Source organism: Hyposmocoma kahamanoa, unplaced genomic scaffold (genome assembly GCF_003589595.1).
Source record: "Hyposmocoma kahamanoa isolate Upper Pololo Valley unplaced genomic scaffold, ASM358959v1 99702, whole genome shotgun sequence".
In the NCBI taxonomy this organism is placed as follows: Eukaryota; Metazoa; Arthropoda; class Insecta; order Lepidoptera; family Cosmopterigidae; genus Hyposmocoma; species Hyposmocoma kahamanoa.
This window is the reverse complement of record NW_020656001.1, coordinates 3,665,321-3,691,117: the sequence shown is the minus strand read 5'-3', so window position 1 is coordinate 3,691,117 and position 25,797 is coordinate 3,665,321. Positions and strand designations below refer to the sequence as shown.

The window sequence follows — 25,797 nt, the reverse complement described above, 5'->3', positions numbered from 1 at the left end:
TTCCTAAAAATATAAGTAATTGCGTACCATCCATACCGATTATTGCAACAATATTTTTTTTTTACATACGTTCGTATTTTTCATTGCTCAACAAAGTTTAGTCATAAAATGAATGAATCCATACAAATGAGTGATCCAGTAAAAGTATCTAACTCTTGTTGAAATAAAAGGACCTAACTCTAAATTAAAAAAGAAATCTGTCATCGTGGTTTGTGTCCTCGCCGCCGAGCCGAACGTTAGCGAACAAACGCAAAAAACATAAATGTCATGTAGGTTTTTTTGAGGTTATGGCCCTAGGACCTAAATAAGAAATTATTTAATTTAATGTAATTACAGGAAGTACTAGCGAGGGAGTGTCACTATAATCCAAAATGTTGTCAATAAAAAGACTCCGAACGTTAACTACGTCGAAATTTATATCAAAAGTGTACCCCGACTTACGAAGCACAGTAACAAAAAATCAGATAAATAAACATTATTACTCTAGTTTAGTAGGTTTGTGTAAATCTGTTACGACTTTGCACCACGTTACAAGTAAATCAAAAAACCCGGTAAGTACTTTTTCCAAATCTTTGGCAGCCTCTCCAGATTGTGAAATTCTTTTTTGTGGTTAATTCGTGGTTACTACCAACGCTATAAGTAAAATATGTAATGTACTGCGATAATATGTCGGAGCATCATTCAGTTCATTTTGTATATACCCCAGAATTGTGCTTTACAATTGTTAGACAAAACGCAATACTTTATCTTTTTATTTACTTCTAAGTTTCTGTGAATATATTTAGTGCACATGGCTAACTAAAACCATTTAAACCATTTAGTTCCACATCCATAAATTACGTAATATAGAAAACAAGACTATCGTGGACGACTCTGCATTAGAATTTCCAACAAAATTATAAGGGTTCTTAAAATTTAATCTTGTGTTGGTGTAGAAGTGGTGGTAGCTACAGGGAACATGGTTACTTTTTGGTCACCATTCTATAAAGCCCTAGCCTTGATCGAAACCCTAAATAGTACAAATGATATTGTTGTGTTCAGTAAAAGTGAATCAAAATTTCTAATATCCCCTAACTACTATTTGGAGACTGTTTCCGCCCAAAGCTCTGTGGCTCAACTTTTTGCTGTTGATGGACTCAACCTTTATATATATATACACATACATGTTTAGTTGGAAGTACTGTAAGTGTAAGTTGTGTAAACTAATAAATAAATCTCAAATATTCAAATACCTGTGACAGCATGACCCTTCTGAATATTTAGCTGTAATACCTCACACTAATGATAAAAGAAACGTCAAGGTGAAATATCAAAAAATTCAGAAACCTTGGAAGCACATTATCCAGTCCTTAGACCGCATTTCTGCCAACCAACATGGAGATTACGGCCAAAACACTCTTGTTAGAGGAAACCCATGCCCAAAAGTGTGATGTGGAATTGGTTGGTGGTTATAATGGTGATATAGATACTTATTAATACTTTTATGTATTTAATTATATTGTATTGTACTAACCATAGCACGTAAGAAAAATTTTCTGTATTACTAACATTATTATGGATCATGGTCCGAAATAATTCTATAAGTAAGTACGGCCATGACAGTGGTGCGGTGATTTTATTCAGCAAAAAAAATGTATATACATTAAAATAAAGTACACCGTAAAATAACGTAACCCTTGCAGTATAAGAACAAATGAAATTTATTATGTACTAACAATTCCAAAAGAGACAATTACTAATTAGATTATATTTAAGCAGCGATGAAAGTTATTTATTTACCATTTGAAAGTAGTAAGAGAGGTGATTTTGATACTAGTAGCACACGGTATGTGTTGTTTGGTTATTCATCAAATTTAAATGAAAATTAAGTAATTCATTTCACCTAGTTGGCAGAAAATAACTACCTAAGTAATCTGATTTTAAGTGTGAAAACACATATCATTATTATTTATTATAGAATAGGATTTCTGCAGTACACATTATTAGTTTATTGAGTTACTAAAAAACTATGCATTTAGAGAAAAAAATTGAGGGATTTTTTATTGTCAGAAAGTTCCAGCGCGAAAACCAACTACACAATCACAAAAGACAGTCGCTGGCGACGCACTGACATGTGCTGTCTTACATCACCTCATACAAACACGTCGGTATTCACCATACTGTCTTGGTGTGCACATATTAAATATGTGTGTGTAACATCCTCGAATGTATCTCAAATAAATCATTCAATTTTGTCAGTACATTGTTGATACTTCTCTATGGAGAAGCAGTAGGCGGCAGCTACAAAGAAAGTACTTAGAATACGCACGGTAAAGCCTGTAGTAGTTTTTATAAGATCCATATATCGAAACGGGATACCTCATATTGTCCATATTCGAATTTTTCATTTTACAGTTAATGCCGTTACTGTCCATGAAAGGGTTAAGTAAATTATATGTTATTGTAAAGAAATCCATGTTAATAAAATCTTTATGCGAAAATAGCAGTAGCACGCACTTTAGGTTATATAAGACTTGAGCGATTCAAGTAGCGCCCTGCGTGGTAGCCTTTCTGATGATGATTTAATTAATTTATTTCCATTTTTAAAAATCATATTAAATACCCTATAAAAATATCAAATATTTTGTCACTTTCAGAATCCTTACTACCTATTTAGGCTCTAGACATTATCAGTCCAAAAGTTAAACCATTTCTGTTTACGTTGGGGCCAGCAGTGGCATCATCAATCAGCCCCATCTGTTTGTTGTTCCAATTGTTTTTTTATGCTGATGTTGGCACCCCCATATATTATTTGTATGTTTTTATTACAGTACTTACGTCACTTCAATGAGGAGTACAAAGCAGTTTGCTTACTGCTACAACGGTCAAATCTTCCAAATTTCTACAGTGGGCTCAATGGAGGCCCCTGCCGTGGATTGCACACTACATCAGTGCAATATAAAGAAGGGCAAGAAAATGTAGATTACTTTAATTTGTTTTTATGCACACAGTAAACAAAACCATTTTAAGTATAAAGGACTATCTGTACCGTTTTTGCAGGATCGAGATAAAGACAAAAAGAAGAAAGAAGATGAGAACATGGGATCGTTATTTGTGAAAGCTGCGTTTTGGATGTTGTTAACAACATTATTGATAATGTTGAGCTCACTTTTAGTACCAAACGATAATACACACAACGAGGTAAGCCATGATGATATTCGCACGGTGAAGAACTTCAGATGTATACCAACCAACAATATTTGTCAAATCCATCCAGGCAGGTGTTTGATAATTATTAGTGACTTTGGAATCACACCTGTTCAAGAAGCAATAGCTAAGGCATGGACAAAAACAGGTCCTTTAATAGAGTGCACATTGAAGATTAAAAAAATATTGTCCGAACATAACATTCTCGGAGTGTCAATTTAAGTATCATAAGTAACTTAACGTTATTGTCGATAAATTCCAGCTTGTCCGCTATGTGTCATGGAATGAATTCATGTACAGTATGCTGTCTAAAGGTGAAGTGGAGGAGTTGATAGTCCGGCCAGATTTAGAAGTAGTCACTATTGTTTTGCATGAGGGAGCTATCATCAAGGGAAAGAAGGTATGACAACATAGATGTCCTATGACTACATTGTATTTACAATAAATATAATAATTGCCATAAAAATACTTAGACAAAATAATTTTATTACTAAATGTGCGCACAACATATATCGGGTGAAGGCTTAAATTTCTATGCTATAATGTTAATTTTAAAGTCAAACAAAAGTTAATGCCACTATTTTGAGTTCCAAAAATCACTTGTAGCCTTTAATGTTGGTGCAAAAATTTCGTGATATTATAATTTTATGGTAAGTTCGTCTATTGTGATGACATCGGAACCAAGGTCAACAGTATTAAATAAATTAATTAATGATAATGATGCATCATAGCATTGATGGTGTTGAAGCGTACGTCTGCCCGAAAAATAAGCCTAATTATAAACATTTGATCGTCGACGGAAAGGCCTTTTGTTAGATAATGCGTACTATTTGTATTTTTTGTAATTATATTATAATTATTAGATTATTAGGTAAACTATAAATAATATTTTACATACATGCATAAATCATTATTTCGACAATGTTATTATTAAATTAGGTATTTAATTTGTTGGATTATTTCTTTTTTTTTTTAAAGTAACAAATAATTTGTTGACTTTAAATATGCTGTGCCTACTTTGCGGATTGACCGCAACGTAGGCTTCGTCCGGAAGACACAAATATAAATCAACAACCAGACTTCATCACATAAAAATTAATAGTGCCATTAATAGCCATTTTTATCCAACTATTACAATGAAAAAGGACCACTCTGAATCTTAGCCGGTTCAAACGTCCCCATACCACAGGCAGCATTACCGCGCTGAATAGCCAACGAAATTTGTTGCACCAAGTAAGATCCAGAGTGTGGATCACAGCCTCTATTTCTGATAAATCTGTCTCTCTCTCTCTCTCTCTCTTTGATGAATCTAAGATAGTACGAATCGTGTACTGGATTTTTTAAATATAACAACACACTGCTATGCGATGATGTAAGGTTTACTAGATAATAAATAAAACAAAATGTAAAAAAAATCTATATTGTGTGAGACTGCCTCCGTGGCCGAACGGTTACCATGCCGGACTGCCACGCAGAGGTCCCAGGTTCGATTCCCGGGCCGGGAGAAATATTTGTATGGCCTACAATTATTTCTCTCGTGAGTTTGGGTGTAATTTGTGGTTGTCTATATGTGTGTCCATGGCACCCGCGACACAGGGTTTCCCTAGTGCGGGGCTATGTTGAGTGTGTGCGTTATTATTATTATTATTATTATTATAGACTATTAGAGTAGCATTTTATAAGGCAGAATGGCAGAAATTCTGTCTCTACTCTCCCTCAGTTTGACGTTGGATAGTACTTAATTTAGTCACAATAACATTCTTTTTTGACAGCCTTCTTTTTGTACTACACCTTAAAATGTGTGCAGTATAAATATCACTTTAGTGCACATGGACGGTTACTCATTATTTGACAGTTGCTACCATTTTCATGTATTAATAAACGTCTCCCAGTCCTTGTGTCCAAGTGCAGGATCTTGTCACTTGAGATGGTATCATCTATGATGTCGATGATCGTTAATTAAGAACAGCTTGATCCATCTCGTGATCTGAGTAGCGTCATAGCGGAACTTAGGAGCTGTTTGTTAACACATGTATTGCAGGGTTAAACTATGTATTAAACACAATGTTATAAAATATTTTCAGGCGCCTCACAGAGTGTACCACATGAATGTGGGAGACGTTCACAGGTTTGAAGAAAAACTAAGGGCAACAGAGAAGTCTCTGGGTGTTAAGGAAGGTGAGACTATGCACTACTTCTTGTAAATGTATTAAATTAATTAAGTATCAATTTCTTCCATTGAAGTACAACCAAAAAGTAATGTTTTAAGTAAATTACTTATATTACATAAATATTGCTTGCAATAAAGATTTAATATTTTTAGTAATTGTTAATGAGCATAATGCGTTAAGACTTTTTTATATTTGTTATTTTATTTCCGATATTGTAGAAATTATTTAAAAAAAAAGTTTATTCAAAATCCCATCGGCATAAGCTTCAAACAAACGCTGTTACTACAGTCTGCCTTTTGTAAAGACGGAGTAGAATGACATTTATAGTGTTGCCAGTATTCATAAAATTTTAAATAGTTTTGACTTGTAGTTGTTATCGACAGTTTTATCGATAAATTGTGAAAGAAGGCCAAATTTCTCCAAAAAGTCTGGATTGTCGATGTTACGTGGTTCTAATTTGTGTCCTTCTTCATTCTTATTTTGACAGCTGGCTTACTAGTATCAAAATCAAACTTTAACCATATACATTTTAACAAGAATATGTGTACTTTAAAATATATCTCCTCTTTGTATTTTTAATAGACATAGTTCTAAACGCAGTGTATGTATGTATGAACTTTCAAAAATTGACAATTCAAATGAACCTGTGTCGAGCAGTTGGGTCGAATAATGGGCCGGTGATCATTCAAATGAAACGAATTCGGCTATTTTTTGCCTGCGTAACCAACATCCAGTCGAGAGTCGATGTAATATTTATCGACTGCAATCACTAGCTGCTTGTAAGCGGGCGTCGAGTACTATATAACGAGAAATAGAGACGAAATAAGGGACATCCATCCCTGGCAACTCATCAGGTAAATGGGCCTAATATCACTTTTAAATAAACTCTCGTTTGCGCTGAAATCACAAATTAGAAAGCTGAAATAGTACAGCGCCAACAACTGACTTGTGTGTATGTCTCCGTATATCCCAAAAATATTCTGTATTTATTGTAATAAAGATAATATCTCTAACAATGCCGTGCTGTTCTATTCGGTGGTGTGGGAAAATCAGCAAAACATCTAATTACAAAACAAACACACATTTCATCGGTAATTAAATATGTAATTATTCAATTCTCGTCCATTATAGCAAAGCTCAAGTTAAACTTGTCGATTTGAAGTGAAACTATTGACGACACCCGCCAATTGTTTCTAATTCGGGCGGCCAATCTGAGCGCAGCTGTCACCGTAATGATTTGGCACAATAGTTTTCAAACAAATTAAATGACATTTCGTCTCTATTTCTGGTTATATACTCGATGTAAACGGGCAACACTTGAGCAATAAACAGTCATTTTACTCCAAAAAAGACCGACAGCAACTGGATGGCATATTTTATATACGACATGATAATTTGTTTCAGGTGTACGAGTAATATATGACAGGAATGGTGGGGTGGCTAGCAAATTAATTACGACCTTATTGCTAGCGGCCATTTTGTTGTCTTTCTTTTACTCCTCCAAGTCTTTGAGAATGAATATTAATCTGGGTGGTTTTGTAAGTATTAAATTTGTTATTGCACATTGTTAGACCACTAATACTGCGCTGTATGTGTGGTGTTAACATTATTATTATTAACGGAATGGTGCAGTAAGAGAGCGGTATGAAAGATAACCAGGTGACCGGGATAGAAAATGTTTTGATATGACAGTCGCCGTGGTCCAGTGGTAGGCACACCGGTTTTCATTGCGTCGCCATCTCAGATGTTTGATCCCCGGCCGTGTCAATGTAGAATTACTAACTTTTCTATATTGTCTCCAATTTCCATAACTTAAGTGTTTTAGTTACTTAATTAATTACTAACGTATGTGATGTTGTGTACTATTTGTATTTACTTATTTTGACGGTTTTCTGCAATATCTATACTAGTTATAATCACGTAAATATAAAATAGTTCGACTATTTCTCGTTATACCCACTTGTATTCGGTGGAAATGAAGAACTAACATTTTGGAACAAAATCATATGACTGACGAGGCCGTTAGCTCCCCACGAACCCCGTCTACCCCTCAGACATCTTAATGTTCGCAGGCTGCAATTTCAACTTTTAGAAATTTGACCACTTAACTAAACTTAACTCGCGTCGCTTACAAAACTTTCGCAATATATGTATTTCTTAGCTTTAAAAATAGGCATAAGTACAAATAGAATATAATAGAATAGAATAGAATAGACATTTATTGCAACGCCACAACACATAGATACAAAAAAAATATTGATACTACTTAGACAAGCAAAACAAGACAAAAAGACGTAATAAACAAAATTAAAATAAAATGAAATAAGATAATAACAAACAAAGAGCAAAACAAAAAATACTAAATATAACAACTACAAATGTTGTACTGTCATGTGTGCGGTTGTGGCGTATGCAAAAGGACTTCATTCAGCTTATGCCACAGCCGCAATTGACTGTGGCGCTGGTTTTCAATGAGCAAATATGAAATTGAATATAAAAATATTCCTTTTCCTACAGTCATCGTACGCACACACGCGCCTGTGAATACAACAATTTCATATTAGTTATGTTGGAGCTGTTTTTATTGCCTGCAATAGAATAATCGATTGTGAATGTTTCGTATTCCAGAATCAACTGGGTCGAGCCAAATTTACCCTGGTGGACTCGATGGCCGGGCAGGGTAAAGGTGTCAAGTTTGACGACGTAGCCGGTTTGAGGGAGGCGAAGATCGAAATCATGGAATTTGTCGATTATTTAAAGAGACCGGAACGATACAAAACTTTGGGGGCAAAGGTACATATTTACTATGCAATAACGAAAGTAGAGATTGACAAGTTGTTCTGAACCCTAAAATAATAGCGATAGCGCATTTCACGTTTTTAATATTAGGTTTTTAAAATTTTACGATCGCTGCACACAGCAAATGAGGCCATTTTTTTTGTAAATCAGTCAGCCATGACAAAGGGACCTATAAAGAATTCGGAACGTTGATTTGCATGAATATACAAATGTATACACCCGATAAAATAGATTAATTTTCAATATACATCCATTATTAGAATGCGTAATCTCTACTGCGTTAAAGTATTCTGATCTTCCACATTCTGATTTGGACTATGCATGGCCATCTATTGCTATGGTACGTGTTTATGTCTGAACCAACATAGATATGCAAAAACGTGAAATGAATTTTTTTTAAATATTTGTAACATTGCCATAGCGAATCGTATAATAATGCAGTGCGAATATTGAACATACTGATCATACATTTTTTTTAATTCGGTGCACTAAGCTAATGCGTGTTTTGCTCGTCTTTCCTATTAGGCTTTCATTAATAGAGTAATTTTGATTTTAAATTAAATGTACATTTAATAACCTAACCTCCGGTTAAAAAAACCGACCTCAAAAGTCATTCATCCCCTAATTTACCACCCTTAAAGGTATATTTTCTACAAATTGATGATGATGATAAAAATGGGACCACTTCTGAGGTACCCTCTTTCCAATAAAAAAAAGAATCATCAAAATCGGTTCACGAAGGGCGGAGTTATCGCGTAACATATATACAAAAAAAAACATACAGACGAATTGAGAACCTCCTCCTTTTTTTGAAGTCGGTTAAAAAATAATGCCATTACACATGAAGATATCGAGTTCTTAGGTTTTCGCCATTGTTACACCTATACACATGAGGACTTACTTTAAGTTGCATGAAAAGGGTAGTTGATGTATGTGGGACTGAAAAGTTATGTCAGAATAGAGTGATGTCGCTGTTCCGTGATTTCTGCCTACCCCTTCTCTGGGGAAAGGGCGTGAGCTTATGTGTTAGGACTTACTCGACTCATCCGAAGAACAGAGTCCGATGTGATTATAAAGCGAAAAGAAGATAAACACATAATCTCATTATTCTTCGTATTCTCGTTATGACACAACCTTTGATCCTTGAACGTGCTCAAAGGGCGGCGTTGAAGACCATCTTATTTAAATCAAGAGATTACTTCACAGTCTAATGACATACGGCATTTTGCTTTGGGGTAATGCCGCCGATATCAACAGAATCTTTGTCCTGCAGAAACGTGCAGTTAGGGCAATTACAATCTGGGCCCCAAAGTATCTTTGAGAGATAAGTTTAAGGAAATTAACATTCTTACACTAGCCTCACAGTACATTTATGAGAATGTAATTTATGTTAAAAGGAATAGTAATTTATTTATGAAAAATAGTGACAGACATAACATTAATACGAGGAATAGAAATAAACTAGCTTTTCTTGATAGTCGTCTTCACAAAGTCAAAAAATCATTTAAGGGGCAATGTATACGCTTCTATAACAAGATTCCCGTTGATATACAAAATTTGCCTTTCACGAGATTTAAAACTACAGTGAAACAAAAACTTTATACTAAAGGTTATTATACAACTTCTGCGTACTTGGATGACAAAAATCCGTGGTAGTAACCCGTTTAGCTCATGGAGGTAGTCTCGATCTCTGATGTTTCAAATGATAAAAAAATATTGTAAATGTTATTTACAAAGAGCAACCCCTAGAGTTTCTTGCTCATTCTTCTCAGGGGAATCTGCCTTACGAATGAGCGGTAGAGTTTAATATTGTGACGATTTCAAGTGTAATAATGCTTACCTATGAAGTAAAGATTATTTTGAATTTGAATTTGAATTTACTCCACTGATAGGATATACCCTGAGGCCCAGGTGCTCACGGTGAAACAGTTATTTATACTAAAATGTGTCTTGCACCGTCATTGAAATCTACCCTTAGGCCCAATCGCTCTTAGTAGACGACGAGGTTCCCCTGCCTGTGATACTAAACGATGTCGTACTGCCTTTGCTAACGCAATATTAACAGCGCTGAGTGCTAGATTATATAATAAAATTAATAAATCCGTACACATATACGCATTAAACAAGCATGAAGTTTGATATAAAGTAAGAAAATGGTTACGGAAGTTATCCTATGAGAAGACGGAAGAACTTCTAGTTGAATTAATTATGAATAAACTACTTTACCTAAATTATTTATCTACCTATACAATGCTTTTAAGTGCACTCTACTCGGTTATTTTTTCACTCTTACACAAACACACACACACTCAAATACATGCTGCTTACTCTTTTATTACTTCAAATCATTGACTTACAATTATATGGACGTCGGGTCCGCGCTAAAAAGTGTCCGAACTTATAGGGCGTTAAAATCGTATACAGAGCGTCATTCACGCTCTAGTCTTCGTTTGTTCGACTGACAGCGAAGCAAGCAAAATTAGACAGTACTGCGATGACATTACAATTTAAATTCAACGTTTTAGCTTTTTCATATTCCTTTACATGTCACTACGTTTAAATTGGTTGACTTGGGACATTTTTTTCGTGGTTTTTGTATTAGACCCGTCGTCCATTTATTTGTAAGTCAATGCTTCAAATGCACATATTCGTATCGTACATTTCATTCCCTACCCACACGTCACGGCACTACACTACACTACACTACTTTAGTTTTAGCTGAAGTCAAAAGATTGGTCATTTAATTTTGTAATATATACTATTAACACAGATCTCGTACCTAGAATAGGTTATGATGGTTTAATTCTTATATGCTCATACAATCAATTTGTAAATTAGTCTAGTAAGTGCTGTATGTTTTCTTGATTTTTGTCTTATTTCGTTTCGGAAATATAAAATCGAACAACAGTCGCTCTGATGTCCACAGCTAAGAACAGCGAACGAAATGTACTATGTCCTGAGAATAAGCTGTCTTGCGCATAGGTGTTTGTTCTACGGATGAGTCGTACTTTTACTTTAAGAGGGAGCAGAGGAAAAATTCCTAATCTTCGATTTGATTTTACACGGGTATATCCACTTTAAAGTTAAAAATAAAATATTGTATGAGTAACTACACGATATACTCAAGCATAGACATTAATCAGAAACATAAAACAATAAAGTTTCCTCGATAGATAAAAATCACGAAATGACCTCTAATTTTCACATTTTTTCGATTCATCCTCGAAATGCTACAGGTTATTAGTACAAACATTATATAATTAATTATATTTATGCATGATCGAGAACTGTCACTACGGATTTTTTAAATCCCTTTAGTTTTAGAGTTATTCCGCTAAAACGAATTTGGTACTTTTAATGGGCAAAATTCAACATCTCCTGTCGCATGTCACGCGAACTTCAGGCATATATTTGTTTCACAAATTTGGGCGGAGCCAGCGTCAAAACTTTTTTGGCATGAGAGCTCTTAAGATCTTTGCAGTACCGGAGTTAACATTAACAATGGCAATTGCGATTACAATGTTGATAATACCGTTTCGTTTATTTATTGAGGTGCGTATTTGTATTTATATTTACTTATTGTAATGAGCAGTAACATTAAAAAAGTGCAATATTTGCGAATTACGTCAAGAAACATCTTAATACGTTCACAGTCCATGACTCCACTTGGAGTCGTAAATCGCATACCTATGGAGTTTTGGTCGAACTTGTAGATCAAAGCCCAGTTTTATATAATATGAAAGGATAACACTATTTCACACAAATTTCAGTGGATTTATGTGGGGGACTGTGCATAGATGTGGCATAGACAGGGCATTGATTGAAGATTGAATTTTGGCCTAAGTCCTCTATTTAAAGGAGACTCGTATACAGCAGTGGGAGATGTGTTAATGACGATGAAAGTGAATAATGCAATCCAAGCGACATTATTGCCATATTATAATAATTACTGCCTTGCGAAAACTGCCTTACGAATGAGCATAAAAAAGGCGAACCCAAGCATAATTTGGGCTCATATTAATAAAACCATCTCAAGTCGATACCTTTGAGCGTTGTTTGTTACTTTTGTATTTATATTTATCTAATAATACTACGCTCCCCGAATTTTGTGAAAAAGATCTTAAGTCAATTTGAGTTTATTAATAAATATCATCCAAATACCAATGATGATTATTTCCTAATAAGAACTCAATATCGGAGTTTTTAAGTGTTTCATCAATGGCTTGTGGTTATGCATTGATGGTGGCATATTTAACTCTAAATATATAACTGCGTCCCCATGCCTGCCACGCAGAGGTCTCAGGTTCGATTCCCGGGCCGGGAGAATATTTGTATGGCGTTCATTTATTTCTCTCGTGAGTTTTGGGTGTAATTTGTGGTTGTCTATGTGTATGTCCACGGCACCCGCGACACAGGCTTTTCCTAGTGCGGGGCTATATTGAGTGTGTGCGTTATTATATTATTATTTACAATTTTAGTACACCGTGCTGTTAGTAGTAACAACTAATGGTTGAAAAAAGCCTACGCACAGACGGTGGTAGACCAAATTATTTCTTTTTAAGTCAAAGGCTATGCCTACCGAAAGTATTTGTCCAGAAAATTAAATGTTTCACATGAGGTAGCTAAGCGATTCATGCTATGATAAAACATAAAGGCGCGTTTTCAGTGTGTACAACTTACGCCATCTATCGGGAAGTAGATGAACTAACTACTGTTTAATATTTAAAAAAAAAAAGCCAAGTCTACTGAAAATGCAAATCATACTAAACATAACACATCTATTCTTGGATGGCGAAATGTTAAAGCACAATTGGAAATAAAATATTTTTTCTTCTCGGACATAAATCGCGTATATTTGTATCAAACATTGTAGGGCTCTTTAAAGGTCCCACAGTCACGGCTGACTGAAACGGTAGAGCCATCTACCAATTATGTCTAATATTACATAATGCAAACCCTATTTAGAATTATAGTTACAAAAGTTATTAATATAAATACCTTTTTTGTGTTTAATTATTACCTTGAGAACACAACGTACTATAACGTGATTCATTAAAAAATATTACAAAATGACTAGCTATCCAAAAACAAAGAAACTGCAGTTTTACCGTAATAAAGTGATATAAGCATGCTAGTGACCGTTTCGATAAAAAGGGATGGAGCATCCCCCTACCAGTGATTTTATTATTAGAGTACGTTCCCATAGCAAGCGTGTTGTATTTGTAATAAATAGTTGCCACAATTTCAGTGCGAATATTTATCTACTCACCCAACATTTTCTTATTTTCGTCGTCGTTTTCTTCTTCACAGAATATAAAGGGCAAGTTCTTCCCAAAACCGTCTCCCTAAAAATTTTATTCGAAAAATCCTTACTTGCCATATTGCAGGACATTTCTCAATTTAATCTAACAATGACTCTTGCTAAAAATATATCCTAAAAAGGACTTAATTTTGTCCTTATCCCACGCTAGGTGGGATCGGCACAACATGTATTTTTCAGCCGTCATTTTTATACTCACACCTTTCTAATCCATGTCATCTTTCACACGACCCATCCATCTTGTCTTTGGCCTTCTTTTCCTCTTATATCCCTCCACATTCGTACCTAGCACTCTTCTCGTCACATGACATTCTTCCCTCCGCATGACATGTCCATACCCCGCTAACCTATTACTCCTCATCTTTTCCGTAAATTCCCCCTTTAAAATTTCCCCTGATGTATTCAAAGCGAGCTCTGATTTATGGAAAGTGGGAAGCGCTGAGATTACACTTCTGAATTTCAATAAAAAAATAATTCCAAGTTCTGTCAAATCACAAAGTTTGTGTTTCGATCAGGTACCAAAGGGAGCGCTCTTACTGGGCCCACCTGGTTGCGGTAAGACTCTTCTGGCGAAGGCAGTGGCTACGGAAGCCAACGTGCCTTTCCTCTCTATGAATGGCTCCGAGTTTATTGAAATGATCGGTGGCTTGGGCGCGGCGAGAGTCAGGTGCGTATCATTACTACAAATTCAAATTCAAAATTATCTTTATTTCATAGGTAAGCATTATTACACTTGAAATCGTCACAATAGTTAAACTCTACCGCTCATTCGTAAGGCAGATTCCCCTGAAAAGAATGAGCAAGAAACTCTAGGGGTTGCTCTTTGTAAATAACATTTGTAAACATTCAACATTTACAATATTTTTTTTTTTTATTTGAAACATCAGAGATCGAGACTACCTCCATGAGCTAAACGGGTTACTACCACGGATTTTTGTCATCCAAGTACGCAGAAGTTGTATAATAACCTTTAGTATAAAGTTTTTGTTTCACTATAGTTTTAAACCTCGTGAAATGCAAATTTTGTATATCAACCGGAATCTTGTTATAGAAGAATCTCGTTACAGTACCGGCACGCTATGATGGCCGTTTTGACAGATTACAATACCGAGGCCATAACTTGACATTCTTCATTATCGAGAAAAATATAATCAAATGCGAGCCGCATTGTTGATGAAGGTTCAATAATGTAGACGAGACTAAGGCTTACAAAACTTATATTGTGAAATAGAAAAAAACGTTACAATTAGGTATTTGAATGCAATAAATTGTACGTGCTTTAGGGAACGCGTTGAATGGCGGAATGGCGGCCGCGAGGAGCGGGGTTGCCTGGTAGGTTCCCGTGACACATCTATAAGTTTTTACATTTATAACAAGGGGTAGCTGATTGAAAAGTTTTAACAAAACGAAAATAAAAATATTTACTTAATATATTTCGTGTTACATTTAAATTTTAGAACCTTCGAATTTCGAAAAGCAAATGCCGAGTTGTAAAATTATACATTCATAAATGCACTTCACTCTCGACGACAATGTGCAGCAATTAGCTCCTTCAAATTACTTATGAATTAATGAAACATAATGAATGAACGGCCATTATAGCGTGCCAGTACTATAGACAGCAAACTACTAACAGATTGACTGCATGTTTGTGGTTAATGCGTGAAGTAGTAATCAACTTCACACAGCCGAGACGTCGACTGCATGAAGTTGAGACTTCAACTTAAAGCGTCTATGTGATCTATAGTCCAATATTCAAAAGTAGTAATTGACATTCTGAAGTAGTAGTTTTTGGCTTCGATTAGGCCGGTGACGTAACAGTAGTAACAGACGTGGCGTCCGTGCTTTCATCTCGACGTCAACTTCTACACTGCCCTCCTAAGCTAGGCGCGCGGCGATTTCTGGCTGCAGTTAATGCCATGCAGTCGATCTCGTTTTCTTGGAGTTCGTTTAGTAGCCTCAATTGTAAACCTGTAACCGGCCGATGTTGGTTAACTAGCTTGAACATTATAACACAAGGGACCTCCCTTCTATATTTAGCCCTGTTAGTGTTCATCATGATTATACATCTCACTGATGGGTATGGATCTTTTTTAAGGAGATGGTTTAGGCCAGCCTCACTGGGAACTTCACACATCGCTTAAGGGGTCGTGAACCTTCTTCGGCGAGCACGGCGTTTTCCTTTGTGTGAAAGTCATATAATTATTTATTCCATATGTAAGATAAATTTACACTTGAAAATGTAATTTTTTAGTCTACTGCTCGTACAAAGAACGTTACAACTTGGACCTTTTCGAGAGTGAATAGGCATTATTTAGGTGTGCATGCTTCATTGTCGACCTCATCGTCACTTTCCGTCAGGTGAGATGGAGGTCAAAAGCACACTTATAATTTAATAAAAATAGAAACAGACAAGCAACAAACTCTAGGGGTTGATATTTTCAAATAAACTTAAACGCCTTGGAATACACTTTTATTATATTTGTTAGTTTTTTATGGAAATAAACTTGTGTGAAATGTAGACTCATATCGTCTTTCCATACACCTTTATGTAACACGTGTGGTGTATTATTATAAAACTTGGGAATTGAATTTCTAAAATTAATGTCAGTGTCAATGGAGACGAGGGTATTTAGCTTAGCATACACATCTCGTTCAGATTGGGGAAATTCTTAAAAGGACGAGTTAAAACTACCAAGAATGAATGTATGTAGAGACTGGAGGAAGTTTGTCAAGAGCGTAACAGATAGATGTTTATGGTCTCTACCTACCCCGGGGAGACAGTCGTGATTATGTGTATATAATATCAGTGTTAAAAGATAACGTACCTAACGAACTTTAAAATTCTTTAATACTTCAGGGACCTGTTCAAAGAAGCTGCATCTAGGGCCCCCTGCATTATCTACATTGATGAGATGGACGCAGTGGGGCGGGCGAGAACCACCGGCTCTTCATCGTTCGGCCCTGGTGGCGGTGAGGGGGAGCAAACCCTGAACCAACTGCTGGTGGAAATGGACGGGATGAAGAGTAGAGAAGGGGTCATCGTTTTGGCTTCTACTAATCGAGCAGACGTTCTAGATAAGGTGAGTTTAAAAAACATCCTATCACGCTTGTCTTCGACTGGCGTATACAAAGGCTGTAGACAGTGTTGATGCACCTCTTTCGTCTAAGGACACCTCAATTAAGTTGAACACGTATAAGGTCAACCTTTCCCTACATGTTCGCTATTTAATTTTAAAAACCAAAACTATCGAAGTTCAATGTTCTATAATTTCGTTCGGCTATCTTCGTATTTCCGAAAGTGACCCAAAACATACAACTCACCTAATCTGTATATTATTTGATTTCTTTACATTATTCTTGCTCAACGTATTCATATTAAAGGTAAAAGGGTGAACCCAATTGCATCTGTTCAACCTGGCCCTTGTATTTAAGATTTCTTTTTATACCCGAAAGTAACATTATTATTACCTGGTCTAAAACATGAAAATTCCCTCGACTATTGGGTACCAAGCGAACGAAATTAATTCCAGGGGTATTACAGCCAAGAACCGTTACTCGAATTGGTCTTATTGTGTGTAGCAGCCACCAGACGTGCCTGAATATCAAACCCTCTTCCGACATAATATAATTTAAACGGCATTGCCATAATATAAACGGCAGGCGTTCAACAATTACTTCGAGGCGAACTAGTCTTGTTGAGGTGTGTATAAAACCGAGAGGATAGGTAACCGTCTTAAGTTAAGTTTGCTGCGGCTTGGTACACTGGGTATTGAGGGTCATATGCTATAACTCTGCTCAATGCTCAAGTCAGGGCTTGAGTGTTGCAGTGAGAACTGAAAATCATACTCCAGTCCTTGCCATTAGGGTCGTATTTCCAGTGCTTGAAATCGTACTCAAGTCTGCTCAAATCCTGACTTGAGCATTGAGTAGAGTTCTGGAATACGACCCTAAGATTGAAACTTCCTTATCCAGCGTATTCCGTGCAAACTATTTGATAATGATGTTGATAATGTTTGTTCAGGCGCTTCTGCGGCCGGGTCGCTTCGATCGGCATATTCTGATCGATCTGCCCACGCTCCAAGAAAGGGAAGAAATATTCGAAAAGCATCTCAACAGCATAGTCATCGAGGATCTTCCTAATTATTACATAAAGCGGTACGTAATATTATACCACAGACATATAATCTAAATAGACGCCGCGAGTGCTGTACATCGCATGCCCAATTAATATAAAAACGCTTAGTTGCCGCTCCTACGGTTTGGAACGCGCCCGGTCTTTATCGTAGTTAAACCGGAGAATAAATAAGTAACGAGAACGGATACTCTCCGCCCCTGCCTAGCTTTAGATACCGCTCCACGCTCCGCACATTGACGGTTACATTGACTGAACGAGAACAAGGCTGTCGGCGAGCCGTTTACGCGACGGCTTTGATGTTTGAATATAGTTTTCATTAATTCATTACGAAATTTGTACGTTAATATATAACATCATTTTACAATACTATTTATAATGGTCGTGAATTGTGCTGTGTACGGCTGTTTAGCATCATCTAGGGATAGGGTTTGAGTATGTTATTATGTTATTCAGTTATTGTTTTCTTTAGTGCCGAGTAATATATAACACATATTTATTACATGAATATAATAAGACGCCATAACTTCGTGAGCTAGACAAGGGTTCTCGAATTTTCAATTGTATTGCCGATAAATATTACGTAGTAAATAAATATACCTAATTATTAACTAGGTAATGATAAAGTTGGACACGCAATTTCAAATACTTTGGTTACCTTATTTAAAGCTAGCTGTCCAAAATATAACATTTTATATTTTTTAAGTAAATCTTCAATATTATTCTAGTTAGTGAATTAATAAAAAATATAATATTATATCGATATAAATACGTAATGAACATATATAATTATTAGGATTCTATAATAGAATTATAGATAACATTTTCGCGTTAGAATTTTCGCTATGTTGCCGCTCTGACCACGTAACGTAATAACGAGAAAGTGATGGGTAACCCTGCCACCTCACGCACACATTCGCGGGTGTGCAGATAGCGCCTTGCTGTATGTAGTAGTAGTAGGTAAATAATTTTCGACTGTTGTATGGAGTGTCCGGGGTGTGGTTAAACATCGGTCGAAAACATCCCCTGTTTTCAACATTTACTGTCAAATAAGTAGTACACGTCTCAAAAGACAATGTCAATTATCAAGCTTCATTCGCATCATGCATCGTAAATCACACCCCTTGGGCCATTTCCTTCCACAGTTAGACTGCGCCGAGGCAGCGCTACGTAATTGCTTTCATTAGATCCCTTGCTGTATCGTTATTAGTAAAGCTTTAGTTATGAAATTAATGTTCACTCGTTTAGAAACACGATTACTTATTGTTTCCTCCATAGGAAAAAAATCCGAGGTTATCTCTAAAAACGTATTTTGTACGTCTTTCCTTTTATAATTATATATCGTCTTAATGCGAATGGTGAGTACAATTATAATTGGATATTAGATATGTTTAGTGTTACATATGTAGTAGTTCCAAGTATTATTTGTAGTCTGTTGTTGTACGATAAAGAAAATAACTAAATAAACCCTTCACGGAAGGTCAATCAGTTTTTGAACAATAACGAAACTACGCCTTTTCAAAATTATCAAAATTATTATTTTCAAAATGTGTATTTGTTTTAATAATACGAAGGAAATACCTAAATTCCCCCCTGTCCTTCGGCGTGGAGATTGTGTCGCTTGGGCTTACACACGGCTTTAAAAACATATGCCACACTCACACTTACATGGAACGCATAGAATGCTATAAATCAATTAGCGCCAGAAGCTCGGTGCCTTCAAAAAACTTCTACAACGTTTTGTTGTTTTTTTACAGCAGTAAAATTTTCAATCGGCTTGCCGTTGATATATTTGATCAATGACCAACAGAATAATATATTACCGAGCGTTTTCATTAGGCACATTAGACGAATGTATAATAAGCTGATTTTGATGCAAGAACAATATTTTTAATATACACTAAACATTGAAGTCGATGGAAAATTGAACTACAAACCTTTAATTTTTGAACGAATCAACATTTTTATTTGTTTTAAGAAAGGCATAACTATTATATTTTACGGCTTCTTATATTCAATAAATACTTGAAAAGGCATTATTCTTAATGCGTGTTACGAAAGCGTCTTCGATGCGATCAATCGCTTTAGCTCTAAGGGGGTGTCCCATCAACAGCACTTGTGACGTCATAAAAGGTACAAAAACTATGGCACGCATGAAATATTAGTTGTTTATGCGAGTTTCTTGAGTTTTAAAGATATTTTGCGCTAGCGGGTATTTCTCATGTAATTTTTAGTTCGGCTACTCGACAATAGATGGCGCAAAATGTAGCAATCAAATGTGTGTTCCGTTTTTATATTGTGTTAACAATACGGTACCTTGTTAATTTTAAAACATCCATTATTATCATTACCGAACATGCACTACCGGACACATAATTCAATTTGAATGCATTTTTATTCTTAGAAGGCTTACAAAAATATTGTTATCGAAGAAAGACTTTTACCCCATTTTACAAAGTCAAACAAGTTTAACAAGGGCTTAAGGAACCTAATAATAGTTATTAATCAATGAAACGTTGTTTTAACATTGTATTTATATATTGTTATAATATAAATGTACTTCACATGCAGGATGGCGTATTTAACGCCCGGCTTCAGCGGCGCCGACATAGCGAACGTGTGCAACGAGGCAGCGTTGCACGCGGCCAGGCACAAAAAGAGCATTGTCACTGCGGCCGACTTGGAATACGCCGTTGAAAGAGTCGTGGGTAAGTTTAACACCCCAGTCGTGCATCAAACTCAGCTACCCAAAAGGTGGCCACAACAAAAAGTCTTCCACTAAAGACGTCACAATGTAAGAGGCCCAATTTGACATCTAAGGAAGACGATAGTAAACCGTTTTACAACTAGTCGTATTCCATAGCGAATTAAAAGATTAGGTGGCACCTTCCTCAGTCGCACAGTAGAGAAATGGAACACCCTTCCAGGCATCTTATATCTCTAGGGCAGTGAGTATAGCAACACTGCACTTGGTTCCTTCAAGTTTGGATTCCAATTTCCATTTTACATTAGGTGGAACGGAGGGAGACCTGTCATGTATAAAAAAAACTAATTAATTTTGAAATAATTATAATAAATTCTATGGCTATGGCTTGCTGTTACGCTGAGGTCGCACGTTAGTCCATTTCATAATACTTAACATAATGTTGAAATGTCAATATGTTAAATCGATTAAAACTTTTTCGTAAATAAAATCGATTGTTATAAGAAATCGACTCGGTAACGCGTTATGACATCAGTAATAGATGTCAAAAAGTAAAATAAATGCTTGGACGGATTACGTGTATTTTCAATCAATGATTTGGAGAATGAATTTTAAATAGTCAAGATTTGTGTCTCTACCACGAGTTTACTGTGGCAGCTCTCGCTAAATAAAGCGCCTCACAAGCGGTCACAAGATGGAACACCAATTCATAAATATATTATTATTATTATTAATCTCGTGGTAGAGTCAATGGTAAAAAAAAAATCAGAAATATTACAGACCAAAAGCCATAATTTTAAGTTCCGTTTTGACTCATTCTGTATTGTGAGTTTATTGCGAACCGAGTCAAATACATCACTATACAACAAACATAGTGACATTATTTTTAACCGACTTCAAAAAAGGAGGAGTTTCTCAATTCGTCTGTATGTTTTTTTTGTATGTATGTTACGCGATAACTCCGGTATTTGTGAACCGATTGTTGGAAAGACGGTACCTTCACGGTAGTGGACCCATTTCATTTTGAAGAAAATCATCCACCTCGGAAGGGTGGCTGTTCACGCATGAAGTTTCATTTTTATAAATAGCGCCTAACTTTAGTTTAGGAGCAATTACTTTAACGGTTGATTTTGCTATTTCTCCAATTCAAGGCGTTTTTCTCTCAATAGACTTTGAGTAGTGAGAACCGATTTTTATTATCTCCAGTGTCAAGTCCTGTATAGTGACGAACTAGGGGATATTTCAATAAAACTTAGCAAACAGACGTAATTCCACGTACTTTTGAGGTCGGTTTTTTTAGTACTCTGTACTGATCATTATTCATAGTAATATTACTAGCTGTCGATTTGTCATCTCTACTCTCTATAGTCTTATCTTTTTTGGAGATGGAGTAAAATGACAGTTCATTGCGCCAAAGTGTTGCCCGATGGCGAGCAGCTAGTGATGCCAGTCGATAAATATTCTATCGATTATCGAGTGAATGTTTGTCACGCTTATGCAATGGCTGAACTTACAAATACAAAAAAAAATACAAAAATGTTTACAAATACAAAAATGTTTATTTCTCTCTTCAAAGTTTACAACTTAGGTACATTTAGAAAGTTTACAAGTTACATACCTTTGAGAGAGCTGGAGTCTGCACTAGGAAGAACCTGTGTTGCAGATAAAAAAAAAACTTGTTTCATTTGATGCATCATCGGCCTATTACTTGTCCAACTGCTTGCCACGGTTCATTTGAATTGTCATTTTTTGTAAGTTCTTGTGCAATGCATTTAGTCTATAAAAAAATACAAAGAAGAGTCATTAAAATTTATTTCGATACTAGAAGGCCAACTGTCAAAATAAGAATGAAGAAGGCAATAAGTAATCATTAGAACATCTTATCGATATTGTCGGCAACATTTTACCTTCTCTCACAATCTATCGATAAAACTGTCGACAACAACTACACGACTATTTAAAATTTTATGAAAACAGGCAACCCTGCAAATGTCATTTTACTCCGTTTTCAAAAAAGACAGACATATCTCTGATAAATGGGGCCGCCAAAACACGTGAGTACATTTTAATTATATAATTATCTTTAGGTGGCACTGAAAAGAAGAGTCACGCGATGTCGCCAGCTGAGAAAAAGATAGTAGCGTACCACGAGTCCGGCCACGCTCTAGTGGGATGGATGCTGGAACACACAGACGCTTTACTAAAAGTGACTATAGTGCCAAGAACAAATATGTCTTTGGGATTTGCACAATACACGTCGTCGGATCAAAAATTGTACTCCAAAGAGGAGGTAATCTTTCAACTTGTAGCATTTTATTACTAAAGGCAGAGAGCAGGGCCCCAACTCTATTAATTTTAAATCATCTCAGTTGTGTGTCGAGAAGTTACGAGCAATTCTGCTGTCCATTAACTTGACAAAAATATTTTTTAGATATTTGACCATTTAGTTAGTGGACGGCAGAACTGCCATTGCAATTTTTTGGTATTCTGCTCTTCAATGGCCAGTCGATGGCGTAGTGCATTAACATTATACATGTCGAAGTCAAGGCAGATACACCCTCGACGCTGATTTCGACAGGAATCACTTGATAATTGGCTTATTCACTCTTCGTTATCAGTTAGTTCAGCCGGCGATGAAATAACAACTTTCGTTGAATGCAATTAGTTGTTTTATACACTTTTCACAGTATTCATGAACCAGTTATTACTAACTATGCATAGTCACATCATTAGCTGTTGTGTATGTGTATGTTATAAATATTTATTTATAATACTAAGAGACGGGACGAACAAGGCAGCTGGTGGTAAGCGGCGGTAGTTCGAAAGTACAAAAGATGGATGAGGTTCAAACGGATTCTAAATATCACGCGGCAAGTTCAGAGAGAGCGAGGCCGTGCACGTCTTCAATTTCCAAGCAACTTTCACCCTTGTCAACCCGGCCAACGACCATCATGTCATAGGATCTCCTCAGCTGACTGATTTGACTCAACCGATTCAACTACACCAGCGCCCCCTCTCTCTGACCGTACCCTAATTGAGCTGTCAAACTGACGTGACATTTGTAAACAATGAAACCTAGTAAATAGCCTAGTAAATCTTTTATATAATAAATTACGTTTGAAGTGATAATTAGCCCCAACACATATATATGTCGGAAACGGTCATGAACACGGATGTAAAACTGCAAAACAGAGGCGCCACCTGCAGTGGAGCTCGACGGAGTCTGGGTGGGGAACGGTGGTGGTAGACGAGACACAGTGGTGGTTTTATTAAGTCGACTAACCAAATATTTTTTAATATAACCTTTTGCATACGGTTGTCATAGTATTTACACTATATGATGGGAAAAAATTAACCTAATTAAATAAATAATTTACTAGCAGTAGAGCTCTTTGTGAAAAGGTTCCAGGGAAGTACTGCCAATATCAGCATTACGGTGTTCCGGTTTTGGAGGCTAAGGGTACTGGTGAAATTACAGCCACATGGGACTTGTCAACTTATGTCTCAGGGTGACGGGCGTAGAGGCAGTGCCAATTAGATCTTTGAGATATAAAGCTCTGAGTGGCACTGCAACTGTCATGGATAGGCGTGCAGCTTACTATCGGGCGCACGACTTGTTCGTCCAGTCGAATTATAAATAAAAATGTTAAAAGAGATTTTAACATTATTCTCATTGACTGGCCATAGGTAGCAGGAGTCGATTCATAATATGAAGATACTGCAAATTGTAAAATAAGAATACTGATTGTAATGTACTTGTGTTAGAAGCTAAAGTTGTTATCAATTTTCAGTTATTTGATCGGATGTGTATGGCGCTCGGGGGCAGAGCGGCGGAGGCGATTACGTTCAACTCAATAACAAGCGGTGCACGAAATGATCTAGAAAAAGTCACCAAAATCGCCTACGCTCAGGTATGCAAGCGTTTTTCTTTCATTTTCAACGCACACGCAAGCCTGGAAACGTAGACACATGTGTGAAGCTCAAAACGAAACTAAACTTGAGAATAACGAACAAGTAGTAAAAAAAATATGTCTTTGCAAATCGCAGTCTCAACAATAAGGTTTTAATTAGCATTATCGGAAATTGATTAAATACATTTTTAAAAAAAACGTACGTGGCATTAGCCATATTTGCCATTGTAATGTCATCGCAGTACTGTCTAATTTTGCTTGTTTCGCTGTCAGTCGAACAAACGAAGAGTAAAGCGTGAATGACGCTCTGTATACGATTTTAACGCCCTATAAGTTCGGACACTTTTTAGCGCGGACCAGACGTCCATATAATTGTAAGTCAATGCGCTGGACAGTTAATATTAAGATCTCGAAAATGAACTTTTTAATTTAAATTTATACCAAAAATTGGTACACTCGTTTCATGTAAACATACATACGCACAATTACGACTATCCTCCGCTTGGGTAGGCAGAGACTGTTAATGTAAAGGCTTATTTAATAATGTCTGCTTTACAGATAAGAGTATATGGAATGTCACCAGTAGTGGGTCTGGTTTCATTCCCTGACATGAAGGAGCGCGGCAAGAGTCCTTTCAGCAAGACTCTAAAGAACCTCATGGACCTGGAGGCAAGGAAACTTATCGCCAAAGCCTATTACAGAACCGAAGAAATTCTCAAACAAAATAGGGACCTATTGAAAACGGTTAGTAATAACTTTTTTATAAAAAAAAATCTAGAAGTCCGTGGAATTACATCTATTTGACAAGCTTTATCGAAATCAGTTACCGGAATCATAATCATCCCTTAATTCGCCACCCTTAGAGGTGGAATATTTTCTCAAATTTAAATGGAACCAATACTAATGTATCTCTTTTCAACAAAAAAGGAATCTTCAAAATCTGTTCACAAATGCGAGTCTGACATGAGACTGCAACAGTATCATATACCTAACACCCCTATGGTTTATTGCTTGTTTCAGCTAGCGGAAGAATTGTTGAGAAAGGAGACCCTGAACTTCGACGAAGTCAAAGCAATATTGGGGCCACCGCCGTTCCCGCGAAAAAAGTTCATAGATCCCATTGAATTCGAGAACAGCTTAAGGAACTTGGAAAAAGCGGCAAATCCCGAAACCGACCTCCCAGTGGGAGCACCTTCGGCCAAACCTGAGTCTGGCTCTGCATGATTTCGACTGCCTGTTTTGATAAACTATTGTAATTAATCTGTTTATATTGTTTTATTGTAAGATCATGTTGTAAACTAGTCCAAAATGCAATAGAATTTAAACCGTTGGTATTTTTGTTTTACTGAAATCGAGCTAGCAAAAGAAACAGTAGATAGTTGAAAGAGGTTGTAATTGGATTAATACATTACGCGATGGTTTAAAATAGTTTTGTAAATCGACTTGAATACATTTATACTACGTGGTAGTGAAATTGATTCATCGTCTTCGTCACAGAACAGTAAAAACAGTAGAAGTGCTTAATGAGCGTACCACGTGTTCCCAGTACGTGAAGTTCCGCATACTTAGCG

General features: G+C 36.2%; 1 protein-coding gene across 1 annotated transcript; it reads left to right on the top strand.

Moving 5' to 3' along the window:
- The first annotated feature begins 215 nt into the window (after positions 1–215).
- LOC113239189 (paraplegin) lies at positions 216–25,553 on the top strand. The gene is made up of 16 exons (XM_026476064.1): positions 216–269; positions 337–551; positions 2,811–2,957; positions 3,040–3,180; positions 3,449–3,586; positions 5,271–5,364; positions 6,762–6,895; positions 7,986–8,150; positions 13,992–14,143; positions 16,337–16,559; positions 17,501–17,634; positions 20,183–20,319; positions 22,403–22,605; positions 24,107–24,226; positions 24,785–24,970; positions 25,247–25,553. The coding sequence occupies exons 2-16, from the start codon at positions 372–374 to the stop codon at positions 25,448–25,450; spliced, it is 2,358 nt and encodes a 785-aa protein (XP_026331849.1). The 5' UTR covers positions 216–269; positions 337–371; the 3' UTR covers positions 25,451–25,553.
- The last annotated feature ends 244 nt before the right edge of the window (positions 25,554–25,797 follow it).

Bases quoted from the DNA above. Each gene is read 5' to 3' on its own strand.
- LOC113239189 (XM_026476064.1), top strand. From the start codon at position 372: ATGTTGTCAATAAAAAGACTCCGAACGTTAACTACGTCGAAATTTATA. The intron at 14,144-16,336 runs GTGCGTATCATT...TTAATACTTCAG, and splicing joins TTGGGCGCGGCGAGAGTCAG to GGACCTGTTCAAAGAAGCTG. The intron at 20,320-22,402 runs GTAAGTTTAACA...AATTATCTTTAG, and splicing joins CGCCGTTGAAAGAGTCGTGG to GTGGCACTGAAAAGAAGAGT.